We start from the raw sequence: 27,009 nt of genomic DNA, 5'->3' as shown, positions 1-27,009 counted from the left end.
AAACAAGAGATGAAGTCAGTGACGTTCCCAAATTTTTTGCCCAATTATTCTCATTTTTTGTCAGCACTTAGAAACAAGAATAAACAGCATCTACATGATTAGAGTATAGATTAGAGGTTAGAGTATTATCTGTGTGAACATCTTGGAATAGAATAAATTCAGCAAAGTGAAAATAAACTGAAACATCACGGTTTATATAATACAAAAAAGCATGTTTAAGAGCATTGTATGAGGTTTAAATGATTCCATCAGGGGATTTTATCTATAGGAAGATCCAACACCTGCACACAATTAATAGAATACAGTCTATGGATGTTTTTTGGACTTTTTCAAACAATAAAAGAAAAGTTCCCTAAAAGCCACTGAAAACTTTTCTTACCTAAACAAAGCTCCAGAAGAAAAGAGTTTAAAAAAAAAAGAGTTTTCAGAAATTCCAAATGTTGAAGTCAGTCAAACAACAGCTAAAACATGCCACCACAGCAGAGACCAGCTAGTACATGCTTTCTACTGAACCACAAGCAGCCTCCTCGACCTTCGTGTATCTGAATGGCCACCACAGGTTCAAGCCTGAGGTTGCTTCCTCACACAGGCACTGGAGATGTCACCTCCTCCCTCTCTCTCTCCCCCTCATACACACACACACACACACACACACACACACCCCTCCCGCCTTCACTCCCTCTGTCTCTTCCCCCTTGTGTCCCCTGACTGGAGAGCTCCTCAGACAGTGTTCACCCCACCTCAGGCGAGGTGAGACACAGACACAGAGCAGCAGCACTATGGCTTTCTTCCTTATTTATAAATCAAGTTCAACCTAAATATATCTGAGCAAAGGACAGGTGACCAGTGTATGTAGGCACAGAAAGGAAAAAGGAGCGTGAGTCTTATCTTGCTGCTGCACCCATCAAAAGCCCCCCCCCCACGTCTATCAGGGCGGTAGATGAGTTCTTGCCCAGAGGGGCCTTTTTAATGTGCTCATCACAGGAATCAGGCCTCTTTGATATGACACATAATAATCTATGAAAATGTTAATCAATAGAAATAGTTTAAGCTGTTGTTAAAAACGTGAACTGGCTGGTCAATACTCATACCCCTGGTAACAATGTCACTAGTCATCAGGGCTTCATTTGTGGAGCACTTAAATGTGAGACACTGCGCATCAATGCACCTCTCTGCCTGCCGAGGTAAACACATTTTCCCCTCTGTCTGAGCCTGGCCACACTCTGCATGCATTTGGGTCCACCCCCACCTCCTACCTCCTCTCCTTTGAGTTGCTTGATAGGTCCACTGGAGGGCAAAATTAATACCTAATTGAATCTTGCAGTCATCAAAATAATCAATAGTTTTTTATTATTTATTCTTCACAGTCTGTTGACTGTTTGAAAGCTCAGAGGGACAGGGGAGAGCACAGGCAGCCCTGAAATTTCTACCGTTTCACAATGTAATTTTCACTGGGGCATGAGAGTTTGCAAGACCTATAAAAAAATGAGAGCAGTGGTTTTTGTTACGAGGTGGGGGGAAAAAATAAAGGGAAAATGTGAATCTTTGCCCCAGCAGCTACGATGAAAAATAGAATAAACAAGCTACTGACACTTCAGAGAAGGGCAGGGTCCTTTCTGTCCATCCCTCCATCTTTTTCCCTTTCCTCTTTTCTCCTTATTTCATCATATCAGGAGTGTGGCGGTACCTCTCTAATGCTGGCATTTCTCTTCCTGACAGACTCCAAACAAGTGCTGGGAATGAGATCAGAGCTCTAATCTTCCCCTGGCCTCTGAGGCTCGAGGATAAGGGGGCAACACATCTCTCACCATCTCACGCAGCTGTTAATTACTTCATTTCAAAACAGCCAGCTTTGCCTATTTGCAATCATGCCACCAAATTGGGTGTGTTTATCAATTTAAGCTCAGGGAGTAATGCAATTACACATAATGGGATAACTGTAATCTTATTGTAAAAATCCGTAATAAAAAGGGATATTTTAAAAATTACTATAAGAAATTACATTACTGATTCTAAGCAGTGGATGTGTAACGGATTAGCTTCATTTTTTTAAGTAACCCTCAGACCTCTGGTTAAAGCAATAATGTGAGTTTGTGCATGTGTGTGTGTGTAAGAAGGTTAGCGGGGGAAAGGCATTAGGGAGAAGGTTTGTCTCGTTTCTTCTCTGTTCACTCAGTCTGGCCACAGCTCGGGAACAGGTTGCAGGAACAAGAAAAAGCACTTGATCCCCCCTCTGCCTCCCGCTCACCAAACACCCCCAGTGGCCGAATAATCAGTGGTTAGCAAAGAGTCCCGAGTGTCATCAGATATTCATGCTAATAGCTAGTGGTCTCACCAGTGCTGTCCCAGTGTGAGGGACACTGGGTGTGACCGGCACACTCCACTCCAACACACAAGGCTCCTCTGGTTATTGAACAGAGAAAAATAAACGATCAGTACTCATCACAATTGTCATAATATTGTTTTATCTACAATGATCTCTAGTATTTATACCCGTATTCAACATGGACTGCCCAAACAGCAGGAACACTACGACAGAGAAGTTAGCAGTCAGTATACAAAACATTAATGTATGTCACTGTTTTGTACTAACAGGAAATGATGCAATACATCCACTGTCATGAATCATTCAAACTGTTGAAGAAATCAAGTAGCTAAAGAAAGTACAGTTGCATACCAGTTGGACTGTCAAACAAAACAAGCAAGTTATATACAATACATCACCTTGCGCTGTGGGCTATTATAACAGGCATTTTTCACTATTTTCTGACATTTTTTAGACAAAATGATTAATCTATACTGAAAATGATAGCTAGTTGCAGCCCTATATACCAGAAATTAAACTTTGTCTCACACAAACTGACTTTGGAATGCCAGTGACAATAAAACTTTACAAAGAAAAAACATTTAATATATATATATTTTTCTGTTTTCCAATATCTTCCTTCATCTGTCTCACCACCAGGTGCAATAATTGTGACATTTTGCAGCTCCCCCTTGCCTCTTTTCCTTTTTGCAATGCACTGAATCGTGCACAACAACAGTACACTCAAAAATTAAGCATTTTTTAGTACGCATACTGACGTACCTGTGACCCTGAACAACTGTAGATAAGCCAGTGTGAAAAAAATTAGAAAAAGAATGAAGTTTAAAATGTACCCAAAATACACCCCATCATGTGTCAGACTTCACTTTCAGGCTTCACATGTTCTTATGAACATTAATGTAATGTATTGTTGTCAAATCATGTGTGTGCCTTGTCAGGTTACTTTATGAGACAACACATGTATTCCAAGCACTACACAAATCATTTACTGTCTGCAATCAATCTATGGCAGCTTTATTTTAAACTCATTATCACTGTTCTAAGTGGCCTACTGGCTAAAAAGCAAATAAATTCAAATTGTCATTAGCTGATTTGTTTTTCTGCTCGAACCTAATGAGTTAGTATTCCTTGTAATGCAACTGTAATGACCTGTGTAATTCAAGGACACAGATACTGCCAAAATGAATATCCGGCCTCAGCCATAAGAATTTTGTTTTTATTGCTACTGTAAAATTTGTTAAATGTGTCACGCTTTTATTTAGTTTTCCAGGAATAAATTTGAATTTGAACAAAATATAAAACGAAAGCTTACTGAGCTCTAATATGTATTTAAGTAATCTTCTACACAAAAAAATGACTGTAAGCATGTAAGACTGTATGTTGAAACAAGACAAACATACTAGTGTTTTAAGAAAAATCTTTCCTTTCTCGAAGTTATAGAGTTGATTTGACTACATTTAAAACTACTCAAAACTAAAAACAACTGCAACTTTATTTCAAGAACTAAATACTGAACATTACATGTTTGTGTTACTGCATCAGGGCCAACAATATTTCTGAAGCTCACATTTTGAAAAACTGTCCTGCTGTTTTACTCTACTGTATTGGCCAAACATCCCAAGACCTTGGTGTCTAATGTGGTATGATGATTTGTCTCCCCCTTAGGGTTATTAACCAAACTGTTCTCTCTCATGGCAAATGGATCTTTATGTAGTTCAGCGACAATTTCACCACAGCATCTTTATGCAAGCAGATGCCTACTAGTGCTATTAATGATTTCTGTGAATTACTCATAAGAAATGCTAATTTACTTCCTCTGTACACACTCTTCTGGAATAGCAGGCCAGTGGTATAAGTAGTCCAGATCTGAGGTGATTTTTTTCCCCACTCATTAATATGATCGGTAGTTATCCCTCTCTACTCCACAAAAGCGAAAATGCCCCCCAGTGAATGGTCGACGGGTCAGTGAAGGCTGAGGGCTATCAAAGCAGTGTATTAAAAGGAGCTCTTTGAAGCTTGTAAACCATGGTGCCCAGCAGGTCCACAACAGATAGATGCCTCTGATTGGTCAGGTGTGTGTGTGTGTTTTTAGCTAGATCGATCCACGGAGCTGACATTCTGGAGCATCAAAGCTTTCACCACACTAATCTGACTCCTCCTATGAGGGCAAGGGTTGTTTTTATTATTTTCCTTTTTTTCTCCTATGAAATGCTTATACCTCAGAGAGGCTCCTGCATGCTTATGATATGAAAGTGGACAAACCATATGTTTTAAAGGTTTGAAAGGGAATGAAAACATATTAAAATCAAGCTCGGACACTGTGTTTATCGAGTGATAAATAATGCAAAACTATAGAGAGAGATGGGGAGAGCAGCAGAGAATCACAGGGCCATTCATGGGACATACCATGGGCAGCAGAGGAGTGACACCGCAGAGATTCACACACCGCTGCTGCTGCTCCTCAAAGTCAGTTTCCCCTCACACCGTCTCTGGAGACCTGCGTCACATATACACTCATGAAAGGTGTGAAAATCTGATTTCCCAAAAAGGACCGGTAATTCTCTGCGAGGGTGGAAGCCACAATCAATAAATCATTGCTAAGTAGATTGTAAAGAAAAAAAAATGATTCCCCCTTGGTATCAGTGCATTAGGATTCTCCTGAGGATGGATGAGGCGAGATGGGGGTGTGAGACAATCTCAATAAAGAAGAGGCAAATCATACCTTTGGCATTCATCTGGACTCTGGCAAGCAGCTGTCAGCAGGGTGACAAAGGACCAAGAGAGTCGACTAATATCTGAGGGGGATTCATTTGGCCACCAAGTCCAGGAATGTCTGGAAATATACAAAACCAATAAGCTAATTGATTTGTCTTTACAACATGCATGAACACCATTTTAATGTTGAGATTTTGATTTCTCATTCAAAAATGTTTTTTTGTTAATGCATCAGCAAACACTCTGAAAGGGGCCGTTCTGCATTATAAGTACTTTTATTTTTGGTATATTTTTCTAATAATACTTTCAGGACTTTAACTTGCAATAAAGTATTTTAATATTGCTGTACTGCAATTTTTAGTCCGTGGTGGAAGAAGTATTCAGATCCTTTATTTTAGTAAAAGTTGCAATACAACAATGTAAAAATACTCCATTACAAATAAAAGTCCTGCATTCAAACTCCTACTTAAGTAAAAGTATGAAAGTATTACTAGCAAAATTTACTTAAAGTATCAAAAGTAAAAGTACTCATTATGCATCAGAATTACCCCTGAGGGTGTTTTATTAAAACATTATATAATTAGATTAATATTATTGGATGCATTTATGTGTAAGTAGTATTTTAATGCTGTAGCTGGCTGGGGTGGTGCTGCTTTAAACTAATAGACTGCTGGCTTGTTCATTTTAACAATGCATTGAATTTCATTAATTAATTCATTAATTGTATTAAATGTTTGTATGGAAAACATGCATCCACACAGTAATCTGTAACTGGCTGTCAGATAAATGTAGCTAGTAGGGTACAAAGTACAATATATCTCACTGAAATTTAGTAGAGAAGAAGTATAAAGTACCATAAATTAAAATACTCAAGTACCACAAAAGTACTTCAAAAACTGTACTTGAGTATCTTAAATGTGTTTAGTTACTCAGAAGGATCTGAATACTTCTTCCATCACAGCAGCCATCAACTTTTTTTATCCACTTGGGGAAAGTTTGGATGACTAATAGTCTAGCATTAATTTATTGTATTTGGCACCTGTTCAAATTGTTGAAGTTGGCGTAATAACACCTCTGTGAAGATATGATTTGTGGTTTGGCTCATAGGTTTAGCTAGAGAATATCCTACCTGCACATGTCGCAGTTTAAAAAGTTATAAGTGTAAGACCTTGAGCTTTATCCCAGAGGGAAAAATGAGCTAATGGTTAATGTTTGCTAACTTCTGACACTTTTCTAGAAACTTGCTAGGTTAACTGTCTCAAATATGAAATATAATGAGTATAAAAACAAAGTTAAAATAGAGCATAAACTAGTTTTAAAGTCGGAAAAGCTATTGGCAAATATAAATACCACAGCGAAAAACGCATTTAAGGTCCCACCTGTCCGTAATTAGTGTCACCGCCTCTCCCGGTTGGCGTCGAGTCTCTGGCAGAAAGACTTCAATACCCATAATGCCTCACGCCTTTGTTTCAGTCATGTGATTTAACTTATGCCAGTTGGTGCAGGCTTCGACAACAAACATCACCTTGTTGTATATTGGATATTTCTGACATGAAACAGACCGTATTGTGGTATTGTGGACCTTTAACGTGTATTTTCTAAACACGTATTGAGATATTACAACTATTCTGTTCGGATACAGCTAATAATGGCGGAAGTGGAGGAGCAGGTAAGCACTGCATGCTAGCGCTAGCTGGCTAATGTTGATGTTTTATACGTATATGCATCAAAATAAATAAGAATTGTGATCGGGGAATACTCTCAGCTGCCTTTTGATTTGATCTAGCTTGTTATCTAACAGTTTCTGCGTAAATTTGTGATGTGATAGTAGCTTTATATTGATTTGATATCTATGTGTTTCCTTTTGTAAATAAAATATTGTAGCTTTAGTGCCCTGCCTAATCTCCGTGTCTGTGTTTGAGTTAAACTATATTCTAATGCACACATGCTTTAAATGTGGCGCTACAGTATGCTTTGGTGCTTTAATAGCCTATATTTACATGACATGACATTTAATGACATATTGGTGAAATCCATTCAAACTGTCTCTTCATTCAGGGCAGAAAACAAAGTGAGGAATTCACAGAGTCTGAGGTAAGAAACACATTAACATCACTTTGTGCTGCCTTTTCTGTCTGCTACAAAAAGGCAAAGAGTGAGAGGAAGTTTATATAGAGGTGAAAGAGCCAGGGAAAAAAATACACCTGAAAATGTCATGCAGTTGCACCAGTATGTCGATTTAGAAATTCATCAACAGCAACATATTGACGATGACAGGGGTGTGCATAGTTCTGTCAAGCTCGGGTGATTTTTGAACTCAAATAAAGCTCACTGCCTACTGAAAGGACTGTACTACATAGCCAGCCTTTATCATCCAGCTTGATCCCAGAAGGACCTTTGTCAGGTTTTGAGAGGTGTCAAACACTCATGAATTACAGATAGCTTTCCAGACCCATCAATATCATGACTGAGCTTCGGTATGTTACGGTACACTTGTGCTTCCGAGAATCACAAGTAGGCTAAATAAAATATAGCTTTACACATCAGCCTGGCGGGAAGGGGAGTTTGTCTTTATAGGAAGCAGAGAATAGAATGAAATATCAGGGAAAGGCTGCAGCGGACACTTGCACCTTTCAGAAGAAAATAGTTAAGAGTGAGCGAAAGGAAAAGGGGAAAATTCCAGGTTTGTTAATAGAAAGAGCTCCTACATCCTGTTTTCTGTCTGTGCACAGTGTGTTCAGTACTGCAGGACACGAACACTCACAGAAAAAACAAGCACTAGGGACTGTGGGATTGCGCGTCTCCTCCAAGTGGCTGCAAGCATCTTATTATTTACTTAGAGTGCTGCAATATAATGTAGCTTGCTTGGTGTCTGCTGCTGCTGGCCTGGTTGTCAGCAGCCTCACTGGATAAAGGCAGCGAGGGCCTGTGTGCTCTACACTCTGCTACTCACAGAAGAAATGAGCAGGGTAACAAATTGTCAAAATTGTGCCATCTTCAAAGTAAGAGGCATGCTCTTGCTACCTTTGTAATTTGGCCAGACTAGATTGATTTGTAATGACATAATTAGGGCCGCACCTAACGATTATTTCTTCGATTAGTCGATTAATCTAATGACTACTTTAGCGATTATTTGAAATACGTTTTTATTTTTATTACTCGATTAATATAACAATTTACCCAAAATACATATCAAAAACTTGTCTCATTACTATTTCAATATTTTATTGAATCTAAAACAAACATGTAACAAGAAACAAAGTATGCACTGCAGGGCATTATTCTGCAACAAAAGATATATTGGTCTATTGAAAATATTACAATATTTGAAAGAACACAATAATATATATTATTTCTAGTAGGTTATTCCTTATGTCACCATTTTAATTCTCCACCTTATTTTAGTGTTTACTCACACAAACTACTTTAATCTGCTCACTTTGCTTTTCCCTTCAGTTCTCTTTTCCCCCCACACACACACACCTGCACCTCTGGTCTCTGCACACACACACACACACACACACACACACACACCTACACCTCTGGTCTCTGCACACACACACACACACACACACACACACACACACACACACACCTACACCTCTGGTCTCTGCACACACACACACACACACACCTACACCTCTGGTCTCTGCACACACACACACACACACACACACACACCTACACCTCTGGTCTCTGCACACACACACACACACACACACACACACACTACCTACTTCTGGTCTCTGCACACACACACACACACACCTACACTTCTGGTCTCTGCCCACACACACACACACCTGCACTTCTAGTCTCTGCGCGCACACACACACACCTACTCTTCTGGTCTCTGCCCACACACACGCACCTGCACTTCTAGTCTCTGCACACACACACACACACACACCTACACTTCTGGTCTCTGCACACACACACACACACACACCTACACTTCTGGTCTCTGCACACACACACACACACACACACCTACACTTCTGGTCTCTGCACACACACACACACACACACACCTACACTTCTGGTCTCTGCACACACACACACACCTGCACTTCTAGTCTCTGCGCGCACACACACACACACACACACACACACCTACACTTCTAGTCTCTGCGCGCGCACACACACACACACACACACACACCTACACTTCTAGTCTCTGCACACACACACACCTACACTTCTGGTCTCTGCACACACACACACCTACACTTCTGGTCTCTGCACGCACACACACACACACACACACACACCTACACTTCTAGTCTCTGCGCGCACGCACACACACACACACACACACACACACCTACACCTCTGGTCTCTGCACACACACACACACACACACACCTACACCTCTGGTCTCTGCACACACACACACACACACACACACCTACACCTCTGGTCTCTGCACACACACACACACACACACACACACACACACACACCTACACCTCTGGTCTCTGCACACACACACACACACACTACACTTCTGGTCTCTGCCCACACACACACACACCTGCACTTCTAGTCTCTGCGCGCACACACACACACACTACTCTTCTGGTCTCTGCCCACACACACGCACCTGCACTTCTAGTCTCTGCACACACACACACACACACACTACACTTCTGGTCTCTGCACACACACACACACACACACCTACACTTCTGGTCTCTGCACACACACACACACACACACCTACACTTCTGGTCTCTGCACACACACACACACTGCACTTCTAGTCTCTGCGCACACACACACACACACACACACACACACACACCTACACTTCTAGTCTCTGCGCGCACACACACACACACACACACACACACACCTACACTTCTAGTCTCTGCACACACACACACCTACACTTCTGGTCTCTGCACACACACACACCTACACTTCTGGTCTCTGCACACACACACACACACACACACACACACCTACACTTCTAGTCTCTGCGCGCACACACACACACACACACACACACCTACACTTCTAGTCTCTGCACACACACACACACCTACACTTCTGGTCTCTGCACACACACACACCTACACTTCTGGTCTCTGCACACACACACACACACACACACCTACACCTCTGGTCTCTGCGCACACACACTGTCTTGCCCCGCATGCCTCTTTCTCTCTCCCTGTATCTGTCTGCACTGTATGTTTAATAAAGTCGCCCAAAACTCCTATTTAGGACTTTTTCACCCGCGATTCCGTTTTCACAACAGCAGGTGTGCCGCGTGTGGAGGAGGATTGTTGTTAATGACGTCGCCTATCGAAACGATCAAAACCAACGTGGTAGCGAATGACATCGGCAACAACTGGTGCACTTACAAGCTTTTGCAAAACAACGGCATAAGTAGGCCTACATAAACAGGAGACTCTCTCTCTCTGTGTTTCTCTGCAGAGCATGTGCGACTGTCAGTAGACCGCACGGGAGGTGTAGGTTGTAGGCGAGGTTTTTGTGCTGCAGCTTGCTCTCTGGGGTAATCCATGCTTTGACAGGGTGCAGCCATACTTCATTGCGACGCGCTGACGCACGATATGCAAATCGACGTATTTCGTAATCGATGACGTCGATGAATTGCCCCAGCCCACGACGTAATACAGTGATAAGTCTGGTTGTGAGTGTTTTTGCTTATAAAGGGTTTTATTTGAACTTTGAAGTACAGTGGATCAAACCCTTAGCAGCAGATGACACATAATACTACTATAGTAACAGACTTATTGCACCTCTTCTTCCTCACTTTAGCACTGAAACTAAAAAATCAGATTTGCTGGACACATTCATACTGGAGAGTCGTGAGCATCTTCGGCCAGTAAGGAAGTACCTGACCGTTCACATAATTCTAATTGGAGGATTTTTTCCCAGTCGAATTACATTCTTCGCTATATTACATTATATTATACAATATGTGTGCTCAATCCCAACTTCATTTAAAGTGGGAACAGTTCCATTTGAGATCCTGAGATTGTGCCCAAATTGTCATAAAATCTGCTTTGATATAACAGCTATGCTGCCAAAAAGTGTTTGAGTCAGACAAACATGCTGAGGTGGGTGGAGGAGTGGATTAATTGCTTTTAGAGCGATATGTCCTTCTGTTTAGCCTTAATGTAACTATTGTACTCTTCCTTGCGCATTTGAAAAATGTTATAGAAACGAGGAATGGTTCAGCCTGTTGTATATCTACTGCCAAAAGCATGGGTGGCAAACAGCTTCAAGGAGAGCACTATCTAACACGTCTCCCCAAAAATCTCATAGGTGTTTTTATGGGGTTGAGATCAGGTGACTGTTAAGGCCATAGCATATGATTCACATTATTTTCATCAAGCCATTCTGGGCAGAAGCACCTGCATTTGTCAAGTTTCTCTACTCATTTATTCAGGGTTTTCCTATTATTTGTCACCTATCTTTACATTGTGTTTGAGATAGAAAGAAGTGGAGGTGTGGGTGGCAGGATGATTCATTATTTTCTTAATATTGAAGAGGACATGTCCTCCTTTCTCATCCTAAATGTAAGTTTGTGACTAGTGTGGTCATTGTGTATTTGAAAGCTGAATGTTTTCCTTATTGTAGACAGAAGGCTTAGTTCAGCCTGTTGTATCTAAGCTTGCAATAGGCAAAGAATATGGCAAAAATGGTTACAACCCAAAGGCAAGCTCCGTAGTTGACAAAACAAAAGGCAACTTACAAGAGATGGCAAAAGTTTGAAAATGGTTAGTTTCTCTCCGGGGATGAAGTTTGCCTTTGTTGTTTGATACACATTGAAACCCGTGACAAATGCCCTCGCATCAGAAATCTTACAACCAGAATACACAGGAAATAGCCTAGATATGGCGTTGTTGAGTGGGAAAGGATTGTTTTTGAAAATAACATTTTTTCCACGCTGTTGTCCCCCACCTCCAACCCAGTAGCACATAATGGCAGACAATGTTCTGAGTTGATGCACCCTCTGGGCAGCCACAGACTGTGCAGCATTGGTTATAAACTGAATTATGAGTAATATTCAGGCTGTGACTGGCCGCAAATGTTGGCTCACGCTGGAAAGTGTAACACAGTAGAATACCTTAAGTTTGCTTTATGAAATGACTAAATTCATGTATGTCACTGGGGATGAACGGTCTCATGAAAAAAATCAAGATTACTTTATGCTGCATTTCACACAAAGTAATGGAAATGTGTCTTTGTGGATATATCTCCTGATACACACATGCAACACATGAATTTCTTTGAAGAGGCCAGAATACGTGTAGGATTGGCCATTAGTGTGGTCCTGCTGGGTTTAGTGTCTTGTACTGTGGCAGTACACACACATACACACACACACACATACACACACAGTAGTATTATGGTAAATGGACTGTACTTGTATAGCGCCTTTCTAGTCTTCCGACCAAAGCCCTTTACGCTACATATGCCAACTGCTCATCAGTCCAAAGAAACTAACTCATTCACACACACTCATACACCGAAGGCACAGCCCTCGGGAGCAATTTCGGGTTCAGTGTCTTGCCCAAGGACACTTGCCCAAGGACAAGCCGCCCCAGTATTATACTGATTATACTGTGTGTGTGTGTGTGTGTGTGTGTGTGTGTATATATATATATATATATAACAATTAGTTGTTGATAAACAGAAAATTATTCAGCAACCATTTTGGTAATTGGTTAATCATTTCTTTAATTTTTCAAGCAGAATGAGAGATTTTATGCTTTTCTTTGTAATTTATGATAGTTAATTAAATATATTTGGGTTTTAAACTTGGTCAGCAATACAAGACATTTGTCAGGTTGGGTTCCCAAATATTATAATGGCCGTTTTTTACTATTTTCCAATATTTTATGGACAAAAGGAAAAATGAAAAGTAATTAGTAGTAAGTAGTTGCAGTTCTAAATGGATGTTTTTTTTCTTGTTCAAGCTAAATGAAGATAAATGTGGTCTAACATTTACAAAAAGTTGCATTTGCAAAAAATTGGCTCATGTGATTTCACCTTTTCAAGAAAGCAACAAAACCTTAAAACAACTTAAAATATATCACCATGCACAGAGGAACACAATTAATTGCATTGAACATAAAGTCATTTAAGTAATTTAATGTGATTTTGCGTATCATGATACATTTTGATATTGGAAAAAAATGTTCTTATTAATTCTCTTACATTGATATTTAACTATTTTGACCTGCCTTACAAATACGGTTATTTCAAGTGTGATGGACTTAAAAGGTGCCCTGTCGAGTTTTCTTGTAAAAAAACAAAAGTTGTTTCTCACCAAAACACATTGTGTATTTTTGACGTCTAACAAACGTGTTGAATGCATCTCCTTCTTCATAACACTTGCAGATTTTTTTAAGTATTTAAAATTAGGAATTGTTTACATCCATCTTTACTACCTAGCAGTCTTCTCCCTCACTGCCTTTGGCGTATTATTATGTTTTTTGGTGCGTTACCTCAACCAACTGTCAAGCAGTGGAATAGTGTGAAACCATGGCAGAATGTAAATTGCGGCGCCCACATCCTTACGCATCCTTGTGCACCAAACAAACAAAACAGGACCCACAGTAAAAACATTGCTCCATAGCACCACCAGTGGTCATACACTCCACAGGGCACCTTTAAGTTGAGTTTCATTGGAAACATTTAAATGACTTGAGGTTGACATTTTGTATATTTCAGTTTACTGCATGAAGGGTTTTTTACAATGGCTTTCAAAGAACATTGTGAACTATAACGTTTGTGAGAGGACACTAGGCTGTTGTAATGCATACCTTTTAAGAAAACGTTATAGTGAGAGCCCATCTTACAAGCCTACTTTCTCAACCAGGAGGAGGACAGCGAGGAGGAGCCCAAGCTGAAGTATGAGAGGCTCTCCAATGGGGTGACAGAAATCCTCCAGAAGGATGCTGCCAGCTGTATGACCGTCCATGACAAGGTAGCGGTTATAATCCACCAACCACAAGGTCATTTCAGTCTGAAGTCCACACATCTCAAGTGCATTGTTTATGTACACATTTGAGAGATGTACTCTTCAAAGTCAGTTTTCATCCCCTCTGTTCAACCTGTAAAGGCAGCCCATTCTTTTCTCACCTTCCTCTGCTTTTCCTCTCAGGGAGGTGCATCAAAAGACACCAGTCACCATTGTCTTCTCCTCTTTTCCCCTCTTTTTATTCCCACTCCCCCATATTTTTCACTCCTCTCCCCTGTTTGTCGAATGTTGATATTTTTAAGAGGGCCACTCTCAGCGAGATGGTTAATCGTTGTGGCACCAGCAGCACAAATGCACGCCTGAGCAGAGCAAAAGTCATACCCAGTTATGTCTCCTCACCTGATGTTTTATTAACCGCTATTGATTTTCATTTATTTATTTTTACTTTGAGGATTTGGTCCCCCATTTTTTTTTTAAACCTCAAAATAGCAACTGTGCCACAGCGAGAGACATTGCTTTGCTGAAATTGATCTGACTGTCTTTCTTCCTGGGATTTCTGTGTTTGTGTACCTTCTGCCATCCAGCTACCTGTGTGGTCACACCAGCCCCCTCCGCCACAGCAAACTCCCACAACCTTAAAGCCACCGACAGCACACATTGCCTTATGTTGCCTCATATTTTAAGTGTCTGAATCGGAATTTCATTTGAACAATTCCATTCTGATAAATCCCTTTAAAAGTCGCTCCGCCTCACAAGGTTGAACCCTTTTATTTATTTATTTTTGGTTATTTTATTTGGGGAGATTGCAGGGGCTCTGTCTGACATGCTCAGCTGTGCCTGTAAATATAAGCATTTCATTATAGACTGCACTGAAGCATGGTGGGCTCGCCACACATCCACATGCTGGTCTAGAAGGGAGGGGGATTAGGAGGAGGGCATGGAGCAGACGCTGGGGTGAAAGAACACACACTTAATCTAATGCCAAAAGCCCCCGGTTTCTATAATTTTTTAGTCCCAGTGGACTCACATACACACACATATTCACACATGCACTTTTGTTGAAGCACAAAGCACAGAAACCAGTTGCTGCTCAGTAGAAATAATAGCTCTGTGCTGGGCAGGGAGGGGATTGGGTTGCATGGGGAGCATGGGAAGAAGTCAGATGTACAGTGCATTTATTATGCTTAAGCATTTTAATTTGAGAAAAAAAAATGCCATTTCACACTGTATGCTTTAATAAATAGGGCTTTTCCACCCCCTGCAATTTCACAGTTTTGCCTCCAAGCCCACCCAATCCCCACTCTGCCCATGTCGCTCCAGCTCCAGGAAGTGTTTTTTTGTCCTCTTCCACAGCCTTCATCGGCACAATATTTTTTCCAAAATCTTGAATTTGTTTCAAGTGTCTTCTGGTTTAATTTACATTACACTTTTCCCCTTTCAGTTTCTTGCCCTAGGTACCCATTTTGGGAAGGTTTTCCTGCTGGACATCCAAGGAAATGTAACTCAGAAGTTTGAAATTGTGAGTACATTAAAATCCTTTAGATTATAATGATGAAATTGTTTAGGCCTACTGGTATGTGATGTGATAAAGACTAATGCTAATATAATTATTATGTAGTGTGTGACGCACTTTGAGTGGTTGGAAGACTAGAAAGGCAATATACAAGTACAGTCCATTACCATTCTTGAATTGTGGTTTTTGACTCATCCGTAGTGCTGAACCTTAATAACCGAAGCTCTTCATCATTCGCACATTTTGCATGTGTTGAAGTTATAAGCAGCATTGATCTTGCATATCTGATGAGGGAATGAGTTCTGAACAGTAATGTAATTTGCAAGTCAAAAAATATTCTTTAATCAAGGCTGATTTGGCCGACACAAAAGGGGCAGTTTTACATTACTGTAGTGTCCCTGCTGAGCACAGTGATTCAAGTGCTACTCACCTAAAGAACTTACTGCCAGTTATCAGTCATTACCTGAAAGAAACAAGGAAGATATTTCACTGAACAGAAGAGACAGCGCTGAGTTCTGGCTGATGGATTTGTTACGTAGTTTCAAAATGAGCCAGTCAGAATTCAGTCAAAAGCAGATTTAATATGCGTACCAAATACCCAGGTGAACCTAATGCACTGGAGAAATTGTAGATATATGATAAGCAAATAACTTTTTCTCTTTTAGTCTACAAAGAGGCACAGTCAACCCTTTAGGGATGGTTTTTAAGTAACATTTGCTATAATTTATGCCATTTGGTTGATCCTTTTATCTAAAGAGCCCTATAGTGTCATGAATGTCTAAAATTTAAAAGCATCAGCAGTGAATTGGGACCCCCTAACCTTCACAGTGTTAATGCCATGCTCTATGCATTGACACATATGGGACTATGCATCCATTACATACTCAAATTTTTTGCCTTTCGCTCTTTCTGGCATTTCACTTAGTGGGGTAAAATGTCAACCAGCAACATTTGGCCAGCAACAAAGATACTCACCCGCCTCTAAAAAAAAGATGCCTTGATATTGTGTCTCCGCAGAGTTCAGTGAAGATCAACCAGATCAGTCTGGATGAAAGTGGAGAGCATGTGGGCATCTGCTCTGAGGATGGGAAGGTGAGATCTCTCTGCTCATCACTGCTGGTTACTGATCCTTGGGCCTGCAGCAAAAAAAAAAATCACCAATCAGTGTTTCTCATCTTTCATAATTCATCCTCAGATTCATATAAAACTCATCTTATCAGTGTTAAACTTTATGCTAATGATGTGGAACTTGAGGTGTTTGGTAGTGAATTTTTAGAAGGCAGTTCTTCCACAGTCGGAGCATTAACCTGAAGTTTTATCGTCACCATATCTACACATAAACCCATATTTTTTTATGATGCAGGAAATTTATAAAAAACTTGTACCAATTTTGAAGAGTAGCACTCAGATCCGTTGAGCTGTCAGTCAGCCATCAGCCATCTATGGATACACTCTCCATGTTCTCCACCTTGCTGTTATCTTGTCTCTTCTCATCATTACCACCATCCTTCATGGATTTCGCAGTCAAGATATGCTCTCTGATATCACCCTCCCCCCTACTTCCAGCACTCTGGTGGCAAAAACAAGATCTTGTCACACAAAAAGTGGAGCAGACAATTAAAATCAATGCTACAGCAATTGTTTGCCCTCAACTAATTCAGTTGGCTGTTAATCCTTTGAAAATCTAACTTAATCCTTAATCGCTGGTGCAGTTCAAAAAAAGAAGATTGCATCAGAGTTTTATATTATTCTCCTACTTTAAAAAAAAGTATCTTCCTGTTTTGGGCCTCAGAAGAAGAGAAACTGGGTGTCATGTACTCTAATGGTACATTAGGGTTTGTTGTAGCCAACTGAGGCTGTGGTCGAGTCCAAGATGAGGACTCCTGTTTCTAAACCCTGCAGGTTTCAAAGAATCAACTTGTCCACTAATTGGTGACCCAGCGGAGAAGTATGGAGCCAATCAAAGTCTTTTCTGACCACAATTCCCCCCACTGGCCTCAGATAGTTGCAGAGGCAGCAATTAAAGGAGAAATTTTGAGTTATTCACCTTTGCTTGCTGTTCTGCCGTCTCATCTCTGTTCCAGGTTCAAGTGTTTGGTCTCTATACAAGAGAAGGCTTCCATGAAAACTTTGACTGTCCCATCAAAGTAAGTTGATATCTGAAAACTTAAGTGTGTTAGGATACATCTGTTGCTATCACCTGCATATAACATAATGAAAAATCTAAATTTACTCTCCACAATAGTAAAACCTATATAGTCTAATCTGCCCCTCATGTATTGTTTTGCAGGTGGTGGCATTACACCCGCAGTTCACCAGATCAAACTACAAACAGTTTGTCACTGGGGGCAACAAGGTAGGTTTGAGTAGTACTTTTCACTTGTGCAGTCATTATGTACAGTTTTAGACATTTCCTGCCACAATAATTCATCCTGATTGTGTCCGGGTGAAACCAAATGCTGCAGACCTTCACACTTTGGCTCGACTGAAGGCAATGCACAGACCTTTGTCTGGCTTGAAAGGCTCTTACTTTTCTGTCTCTTTGCTGGAGTGCTCTCGGGAGAGCTGCCCATTTTCACAAAGTGCTGTTCGCTCAACAGTGTTTGAAAGGCAATGCTTCACAAGCACAGCAAGTAGATGTCATTATCAAAAGGGTAAATAGTCGTAGGATTTCTGGGCGCATACAGGGATCTCTTTTTCCTGAAAGTTGTCTATGGTGGGTATGTCACAACTGAAGGTGAAAAGTATCTTAGGCATTATATTTGTCATTTTGTTTTTTGGAAGTAAAACCACCAACCTAATACCACATGCCAATTATTGTACACAACCGTAAACTGCTCGGAAGTAGCGTCATTGCAAAACCATCCATAAATAAAGTATACTGACATTTATACAACAGGGGTGAGGAAAAACAACTTTTTTATGAAACCCCATTGTTAGTGTTACTTTGCCATTTTCTTTCAATTGCCGCTGATTCCTCTCAGTTCCAAGTTGTGAAGGCCTCCACAATGTGCCTGTGATGAAAATCAATAAGCCTCAACGGGAGCCACATCCTGTCAAAGGAAATTCAATTTTGTCTCCACAGTTCTTTTGTCATATCATCTCTTTGTACAGCAAACTGTTTATTAACATAGCCCAACTGCTGAATTAAAGAGCCTATACAACCTTCTCTCGGCATCCTTGGTAATATTATGCACTTTTTTGGGGGCTTTTTTGTATCGTTTTATATAGTAAGGACAGTAACAATGCAGGGAATGTGAATGACAGGCTTTGTCCTCTACAGCATGTACAATACAAAGCCTGAACATTAAACTGCAGTTCATAAAAAAGTTCTGCAGCTGCGTCCTGTGTTTCCTAAAGGAAGCCGTGACCATTATGATGAGAGTAAGAAGGATGTATGAAATCAAGCTTATAATGCATCAAGTGTTTCTTTCACACCATCTTCCATTTGCAAATTACGTCGACCATGTGAAACTGTAAAATGATTTATTCCGCCATTGAATGTGAAGCTAATGTGAAGCTTTCTCACTTAGATCGAGTTTAATGAACAATCTGTCTAAATGCTCTGAAGTGGAATTAAGATCTTCATATAAGGACTAATATCAGGTTTAACTTCATCATTTGCAGCGTGAATGAGAAAGTTCCCCACAGTTTAAGTTAAATCTATAATGCTGTTTCACCCTTTTACCAGACGCAGCTCCTGACTGGCTGTTCCTGTGTAGTGTGCTGTTCATCTACTGCCCTCTGTAGGCGGGGCTGCACAACTGCACCCCTGAGTTGCTGTTAATTTGAGATGCAAACTGTGTTTACCTGTTTTCTTTCTCAAAGCTGCTTCTGTATGAAAGAAACTGGTTGAATCGCTGGAAGACGTCTGTTCTACATGAAGGCGAGGGCTCAATCACTAATATCCAGTGGAGAGCTAATCTCATTGCCTGGGCCAACAATGTGGTGAGTGATGAGTCACAGACTCGAATAAATTGTACAACATAGAATGTTAAAATGCTAAACGTTTGGGGTTTTTTTTACTTTACTTTTAGGGAGTTAAAATCTATGATATCAGTACAAAACAGCGGATCACAAATGTGCTGCGGGATAATGTCAGTCTGAGGCCTGACATGTACCCATGCAGCCTGTGTTGGAAAGACAATGCCACTCTCATTGTTGGCTGGGGGACTTCCATTAAGGTTTGCTACTTTTCTATTTAACTCCATTAGTCATTACATACACTTATCCAGCTATTCCAGGTTTTCAGACTCTCTGTAATTTTCTTATTTGTCCTCAGATTTGTGTTGTGAAAGAGCGAAATCCTACTGAAATGAGAGATCTGCCCAGCCGCTATGTGGAAATAGGTAGAAAATACACAGCACTTTATAATAAACTATATAATAATAAACTTAAACATAACATAAAAGCAATAGCAGTATCGAAAGCAAAATTACAAAGTGCTGACAACATAAAGCCAGAACAGGTAACCACAGCAGTGAAATGAAAAATAAAATATAAAATAAACAGGCCTAAAACATGATGGTTAAAAACAAAAATTAATTAATCTGGATGCCAGTCACTTTATCTGCATACTGTGATAAATGCACAGGGATTTGTGTGAGTGATAATGATGCAGGAACATTTTAACAAGGAGAGTAGCAGAAATCGATACAGTACAACAGGACCTCACATTCTGGTTAGGTTGTCAAGTCTAAATGATAGCCATTGTGGTGCTGGCAAAAGATTTATTAGAAGATGCAGCGACAAATATATAGAATATCTTGTTGTTACCACTCCCAACTTACAAATGGATGAAATGCACTACAACAAGAGGATAGTATAATTGATCTTCTTTTGTTTGGTTTCTCTTTCTTTTTCAAACAGTGTCTGCATTTGAGACAGAGTTTTTCATCAGTGGTCTGGCCCCGCTGGCAGATCAGCTTGTCACCCTGTTCTTTGTGAAGGAGAACTCTGATCCAATGGTAATGATGATGACTTATTTTTTTTAATGTATATGTATATATATGTATATATATGTATGTATGTATATATTATATATATATATATATATATATATATATTAAAGGGGCAAATGTGGTTTAAAAGCTTTTACTCATTGTGTGTGTATTTGTGTGTGTGCAGGATGAGGAGTTTCGTGCGCGGCCTCGTCTCGACATAATCCAGCCTCTCCCTGAGAGCTGTGAGGAGATCTCTTCAGACGCGCTGACTGTGCGTAACTTCCAAAACAACGAGTGCAGAGACTACCGCCTCGGTGAGACTATAAAAACAGCCCTCAGAGAAATGTCACGCAGCCTTTTACTGCACTCTGATTTCATTTTGCATCGACTATCAAATGTCAGCCGTAATGCACAATAGGCAGAGGCATAAATGTATTTTCATTAACAGAGCATTCTGAGGGGGAGTCGCTCTTCTACATCATCAGTCCCAAAGACATCGTTGTGGCCAAGGAGCGAGACCAAGATGACCATATTGATTGGCTGCTTGAAAAGAAGAAATATGAGGTTTGTGTTGTTAAATTTTCTGAATGTTGCAAAAGGTTACAGTCTACAATTATATAGTTTTAACTGTGTGCCCTGTTACTGTGGTTTAACTGTGACAGGAGGCACTGATGGCTGCAGAGATCAGCTTCAAAAACATCAAGAGACATGATGTTCAGAAAATCGGGATGAATTACATCAACCACTTAGTGGAAAAAGGAGACTATGACAGTGCTGCAAGGTAGGTTTGGCATGTTGTGTGGATGTACAGTAAATTAATCCATTTAATAAGTTGTGAGTGGGTGTGTGTGATATTTGGAAAACTATATGGTGGTTTTTGTTTTACATCTCCAGGGTCCATATCACAGAATCTTTCTATTTTAAAGGGACAGCTCAGACGTTGTTGTGAGCAGTTTCATGTAGGAACTATTTTCTTTCTACTGATAGTTCCTACATGAAACGGCTCACAACAACGTCTGTGGATTATCTTGAGTAACTGGGTCATGATTTCTGGAAAGAGACATTGCTGTTGAGTTTTTCAAATGTATTTTTTGGCACTTTGAGCACCACAAGCCGAGTGCCATATAGTCCCATTATATTAAAAGAAAAAAAAGATGCAGACATCTCTACGGCTGATATCTCCAAAACTCAGCAACTCATACCAAAACAATCTAGATGGATAAATAGCACTACAGGTAAGAGGAAAATATGTATTTTTGATTTTGGGCTAAACATTCCCTTTAAGTGCTCAGATAATCGATATGAAAACTGAATATTTCACTCATATCTTAATACCTTAATTTAGAATTGTAGAAAGAGGGAACACTCTTTCACTAAAATTACCAAAGTTACTGAACGGATGAGATGAGATTTTAATTACCTGTAATACAGACCCAAGAGCGGATATTTTAATAGTTTGACAAAAAAAATCTTAACTCAAGGTCCACTTACTAACTTTTTCCAGTGCTTTATTCCAACCAATAAGTGGACCTTGAGTTTGTTTTTTTTTGTCAAACTATTAAAATATCCGCTCTTGGGTCTGTATTACAGGTAATTAAAATCTCATCTCATCCATTCAGTAACTTTGGTACTAACTTCTATTTCCAAGATGAAGAATGAACTTGTAAGTATAAAGACCATATAGTTTATACTCTGTATGTTCATGTGATGAATAACATTCACTCCTTATTGATTGATGTGACTCTAGAGCCACAAGCATGTCCACTGCTAACAAAGTCAAAAAGCAGGATCTTCTTGTTTCATCTGAATGATTCAAGTGCTTTTTCTAAATTCAGGAAGTGTCAAAAGGTTCTTGGAAAAAACATGGAACTATGGGAAAATGAAGTATACAGGTTCAAGACCATCGGACAGTTGAAGGTAGGTCAGGGGCTCTGGTTCAGAAGTTCTGTGCCCTTTTTCCCAGTATCAGTCTCTTATCAATATTTCTCCACCTCTCTACAATTTCAGGCCATCAGTCAGTATTTGCCCAGAGGCGATCTGCGTCTCAGACCAGCCATCTATGAAATGATCTTGCATGAATTTCTCAAAACTGATTATGAGGTACTTTGTCCTGCACAATAGTCTTGACATCCTGTGACAAATCCAGTGTTAATCCATTGGTTGGTCGAAAGCTAACGGTTTGTCCCACTTCCTGCGCTGTCCACAAAGGGTTTTGCCACGCTGATCCGGGAATGGCCTGGAGAGCTTTATAATAACATGGCCATTGTTCAGGCAGTCACCGATCACCTGAAGAGGGACCCCACTAACAGAACCTTGCTCACCACATTGGCTGAACTGTGAGTGATCTTAACACGTGAATTACTTAACCAGTTGAATAAATATTGAGGGAAACACAGGTTGTCAGTTTTTAATATTACAACAAAATGAAAAAGTTTGCGCATCACTTTATACACATTTGTATGGAATTCAGGATCATTTATTTAGTATTTTTGAAACTAGGATCTAGACTGGAGTTTTAAATCAAGTTCTGTGTATTTGAACATTGTTTTTGTCTGCAAAGATGTATTTGCTGAAGGGCCTGTATGGTTTAAAAAGTAAAGCTTTCAATCACTTTTACTGCTGACAGAAAAAAAAAAAGACATAAAATCTAATTTTATAAAGTAACGTCTTTGGTGCTATTACAGGTACACATACGACCAGCGGTATGACAGAGCTTTAGAAATCTACCTGAGACTGAGGCACAAAGATGTTTACCAGCTGATCCACAAACACAACCTTTTCTCCTCCATAGAGGACAAGATTGTACTCCTCATGGACTTTGACAAAGAGGTAAAAGCCTGATCATAGACTGAAAACATTTGTAAGTTTGCACATTTTATTGTCATGTTTACTTTTCATGTTTTTTTTTTTTAATCAAAAGAAACTAACACTGTATGACGTTGTCTTGATCAATCAAAATATGTCTTACCGTATTGCAATCAGCACACATAAAATGCTGGTCTTTTTCCATTTGAGTAATATATTCTCTACATTTACGTTGTCAGAAAGCTGTTGACATGCTTCTCGACAATGAAGACAAGATATCGGTAAGTGTACCTGGCTTCTCTCAGTCTTTCATTAAGGATCTGACGACAATCTGCTGCCCGCTGATCCTGTTTCTCTTCTCTCTGCTTTTAGACAGACAGGGTGGTGGAAGAACTAGCAAACAGGCCCGAGCTTCTGCATGTGGTGAGTTGAGATATGTATGACTTTAAATATAATCATATTAACTCTCAAAATTGAATTCAGAACTGATTTGACTCACCTTTTCTGCACAGTACCTCCATAAACTGTTCAAGCGGGACCACCACAAAGGCCAAAAATACCACGAGAGACAGATTGGCCTGTATGCCGAATATGACCGGCCAAATCTCTTACCTTTCCTGAGAGATAGCACACACTGTCCGCTTGAAAAGGTACAATTCTTACATGTCATCCTACCGCAAGTTTCTACAAGCTACAAGACATGAAATATGTTGTCTTTTTCTCTCAGGCTCTCGAGGTTTGTCAGCAGAGGAACTTTGTAGAGGAGACTGTCTTTCTGCTCAGTAAGTATTAGTTAAGGGTTTCCTACTTTTAAGAGTGTTTGAAATGATTAAAAGGAAACTAACCCAGCATGTGGCTCCCAGGCAGGATGGGCAACAGCAGACGAGCTCTGCAGATGATCATGGAGGAGCTGGAAGATGTGGACAAGGCCATAGAGTTTGCCAAAGAGCAGGATGATGCAGAGCTCTGGGAGGATCTCATCTCTTACTCTATTGACAAACCACGTATGATACAGTCTCCTATTGACTCAGTTATTCATAACTGTTTGATTCTGTCTTTCTTTGTCATTTCCTCACTTTCATAATATTCCTTTGTTTCTATCTGTCTGCTATTGTCTCTCCCCAGCATTCATCACTGGCCTCCTTAATAACATTGGTACTCATGTGGATCCCATCCTGCTCATTCATCGCATTAAGGAGGGCATGGAGATCCCAAACCTCCGAGATTCACTAGTAAAAATCCTCCAGGACTACAATCTACAGGTTAGACATGTTTCTCTTAGATTAGCTTACTTTTTTTTTCTCACTTGAAATCTTTATGATGAAGAAATAAAATCTGTTTTAACAGTTTCTCTTGTTTGTCTTGCAGATTAAACAGTAGTAAACACTGTTCTTCACTACCAGTTTAGCTTTTATTCAGCTGAAATAAAAGATAAAAAGGATAAAGAAATCAATATTAAACCATCAATAAATAATTAAATACACAGGTATGGGTTAAATGCCTGAGTAAAACTAGTTTTTTTTTTTACAGGTACCAGTATAGTCAGTTGGGGGTTGCATTAATACTTAAAATCAACAAAAGAAATCAAGTAATTCTGTTTTATATCCCACTTCAGGTTGAATCTAAGTGGAGAAAAACAATGAAAGGTTTTATTTTTGCAAACACAGGAATGGAGATTCCTAAATGTTTCTTACTGTATTAATACACAAATATAATCAGTAGGACGAATATATTTAATTTTTTATATTGGTGGAGAAATTACATTGCAGTAGAACATAATTTCACCATTTACGTGGATCATATAACCTCTGTAGCTCCATTTGGAAATAATTAGGGTGATTTTAGAGGGGGAAATGATAAGAAATTTTAAGAATGAATTTATGAAGTACTCGTCATGTTGTATGGTTTTGTTTTCTTGTTTCTAAGATTCTTCTGAGGGAAGGATGTAAGAAGATCCTGGTGGCCGACTCCCTCTCCCTGCTCCAGAAGATGCACCGGACACAGATGAGAGGAGTCAGGGTCGATGGTGGGGCCACTTTTTTCTTGGCATGCATGAAGCAGTGGAGATTAAGTCATTTTAAACTGTACTCATAACAACAAGTGTTTGTTTTCTTTGCAGAGGAGAACATTTGCGAATCGTGTCATGCTACAATATTACCATCAGGTGGGCTTTCTATGCATTTGTATCCAAGTGTTTTAATGTTGGATTGGATTTGAAAGCTGTTCATTGCTCATTTTTGCGTGACACCTGTTTCAGACATGGCCAAACCCTTCGGTGTGGTGGTGTTTCACTGCAGACACATGTTTCACAAGGAATGTTTACCATCAACAGGAACAGTAAGTGACTTCCCTTTAGTCTGTGTCACTCTATACACAACACATCACTTTATTTATTCCATTTGGTGTTGAGTTGTACATGAATCATATCTACCCATCATATCTCAAACATACCTTGGCTGTCCTATGTTGAGACTCCTGTACCTTTTCCCTCCTTCCCGTTTCAGATTCCTGGGGTGCAGTTCTGTAACATCTGCAGTGCAAAGAAGCGTGGGCCAGGAAGTGGAATCCTGGAGATGAAAAAGTAACAGGGATTTATGCACTCACAATGATATTGTTGATGCCCCCCCCCATTGCTTTCCCTTTACTGCCAGTGCATTGATCAATGAATATCACTTTCCTTCAGTCGCTGAACTGTACACTTGCAAAAATGCAAAACATTTATATTGGATTGTCTCTGTATATTTACATCTAACAACTGTAAAGTGTTGTACTTGTTCTGCTTGCCACTAATGTGATTTGGTGATGAAATGTTTGCAATGTCTGAAAAATAAAATCACATAAAAACCATTTGTGGTTTGTGTCTGTTAATAATTCTCTATAACCCACTTGAAGTCAATCCTGTCAAGTCAATCAATTAAAAATGTATTAGAAAGAATTGTTGTCAAGCTGACACTATACTGTATGTGATGTGTAGAGTCTGCTTCCTGGTGCCAGTACTGTAATAAATACATTTGTCAAGTCAATGGAGACTGACCAGAGGGTGGCTTTATTCATCAGCGCTAGTTTAATGACCTGTGTCTATGACATAAAATGTATTGTGCAAACAATTATTTCATTTATCAAAAGGTTGGGAGATGTTTAAGGAATGCAAAGACCATCCTCCACATTATCTTATATTTTATTATTATCAAAGATTTCCTTAAATGATCAATTCTGAGGAGAAAGAAAATGTATTTACTCTTGTGTTTGAGCTTTTGTATTCCTTTTACTATGGTGTCTATAGTAACCGATTTACAACATTAAAGTTACAGTAAACTGTAAATATGTTTGTCGTAATTGCACAAAATATTCCCTGAAAACATGTAAAGAAAGTAGTGAATGCAGCACAATTGAATACGGACAACTTGATATTTGATTTCATCAGCCTTCTCCCTTGAATTACTGATATCACAGCTTGAATTGGTGCACAGACATGTAAATCCGTCCTCAAACCTTTTGAGAGGGTATAAAAGGATGATGCATTTGTGTTTTTAGCTATGATCTTTATGATATATACAGATGCACTATTAGTTTTTAAAATATTGAATGGTTTTGATCCTTAGATATTAACAGAAGTTTAGAGAATAAAGCAAAGTTCACATACTCAACACTTTGTCAGAATAGACATCCAGCTCACTAGAGAGATCTGACATGTAATGATTCTTTTTCTAGAAATACAAAAAACCCCATCTGGTTGGAGGAACAT

The 27,009-nt window shown here is 39.7% G+C and overlaps 2 protein-coding genes across 7 annotated transcripts in view; one reads left to right on the top strand and one right to left on the bottom strand.

Moving 5' to 3' along the window:
• pou6f2 (POU class 6 homeobox 2) overlaps positions 1-6,491 on the bottom strand; it is a 75,962-nt gene extending 69,471 nt beyond the window's left edge. The window contains exons 1-4 of one of the 6 annotated variants that reach the window (XM_044175964.1): positions 6,421-6,451; positions 5,049-5,159; positions 4,733-4,823; positions 2,336-2,403 (exon numbers count right to left, since the gene is read on the bottom strand). In XM_044175964.1, the coding sequence (XP_044031899.1) occupies positions 2,336-2,403; positions 4,733-4,735 (71 nt within the window). In that variant the 5' untranslated portion in view covers positions 4,736-4,823; positions 5,049-5,159; positions 6,421-6,451. Of the gene's footprint in view, positions 1-379; positions 565-2,335; positions 2,404-4,732; positions 4,824-5,048; positions 5,160-6,170; positions 6,383-6,420 lie in introns of those variants that run through there. The other 5 variants (XM_044175965.1, XM_044175967.1, XM_044175962.1 and 2 more) reach the window with 5 other exon arrangements.
• Positions 6,492-6,506: 15 nt separating this feature from the next.
• Positions 6,507-26,111, top strand: vps41 (VPS41 subunit of HOPS complex). Its single transcript, XM_044175960.1, has 28 exons — positions 6,507-6,710; positions 7,100-7,135; positions 13,902-14,009; positions 15,445-15,522; positions 16,534-16,608; positions 17,601-17,663; positions 17,807-17,872; positions 19,345-19,464; positions 19,554-19,700; positions 19,799-19,865; positions 20,386-20,483; positions 20,644-20,773; positions 20,908-21,023; positions 21,122-21,240; positions 22,295-22,376; positions 22,467-22,559; positions 22,668-22,795; positions 23,144-23,288; positions 23,504-23,545; positions 23,637-23,687; positions 23,777-23,914; positions 23,992-24,046; positions 24,128-24,268; positions 24,390-24,526; positions 25,191-25,290; positions 25,384-25,428; positions 25,522-25,601; positions 25,769-26,111. The coding sequence occupies exons 1-28, from the start codon at positions 6,690-6,692 to the stop codon at positions 25,847-25,849; spliced, it is 2,562 nt and encodes an 853-aa protein (XP_044031895.1). The 5' UTR covers positions 6,507-6,689; the 3' UTR covers positions 25,850-26,111.
• Positions 26,112-27,009: the final 898 nt, after the last annotated feature.

This window comes from Siniperca chuatsi, linkage group LG19 (assembly GCF_020085105.1).
Source record: "Siniperca chuatsi isolate FFG_IHB_CAS linkage group LG19, ASM2008510v1, whole genome shotgun sequence".
Classification (NCBI taxonomy): Eukaryota; Metazoa; Chordata; class Actinopteri; order Centrarchiformes; family Sinipercidae; genus Siniperca; species Siniperca chuatsi.
The sequence above is the reverse complement of the archived record's forward strand: the minus strand, read 5'-3'. Positions and strand labels throughout refer to the sequence as shown.

What these genes read in the sequence shown, in the direction of transcription:
- vps41 (XM_044175960.1), top strand. Translation starts at nt 6,690, where the DNA reads ATGGCGGAAGTGGAGGAGCAG. An exon ending in CAGCCGCTATGTGGAAATAG is followed by an intron (nt 19,866 to 20,385) that starts GTAGAAAATACA and finishes TTTTTCAAACAG; the next exon opens with TGTCTGCATTTGAGACAGAG. An exon ending in GGAGACTGTCTTTCTGCTCA is followed by an intron (nt 24,047 to 24,127) that starts GTAAGTATTAGT and finishes TGTGGCTCCCAG; the next exon opens with GCAGGATGGGCAACAGCAGA.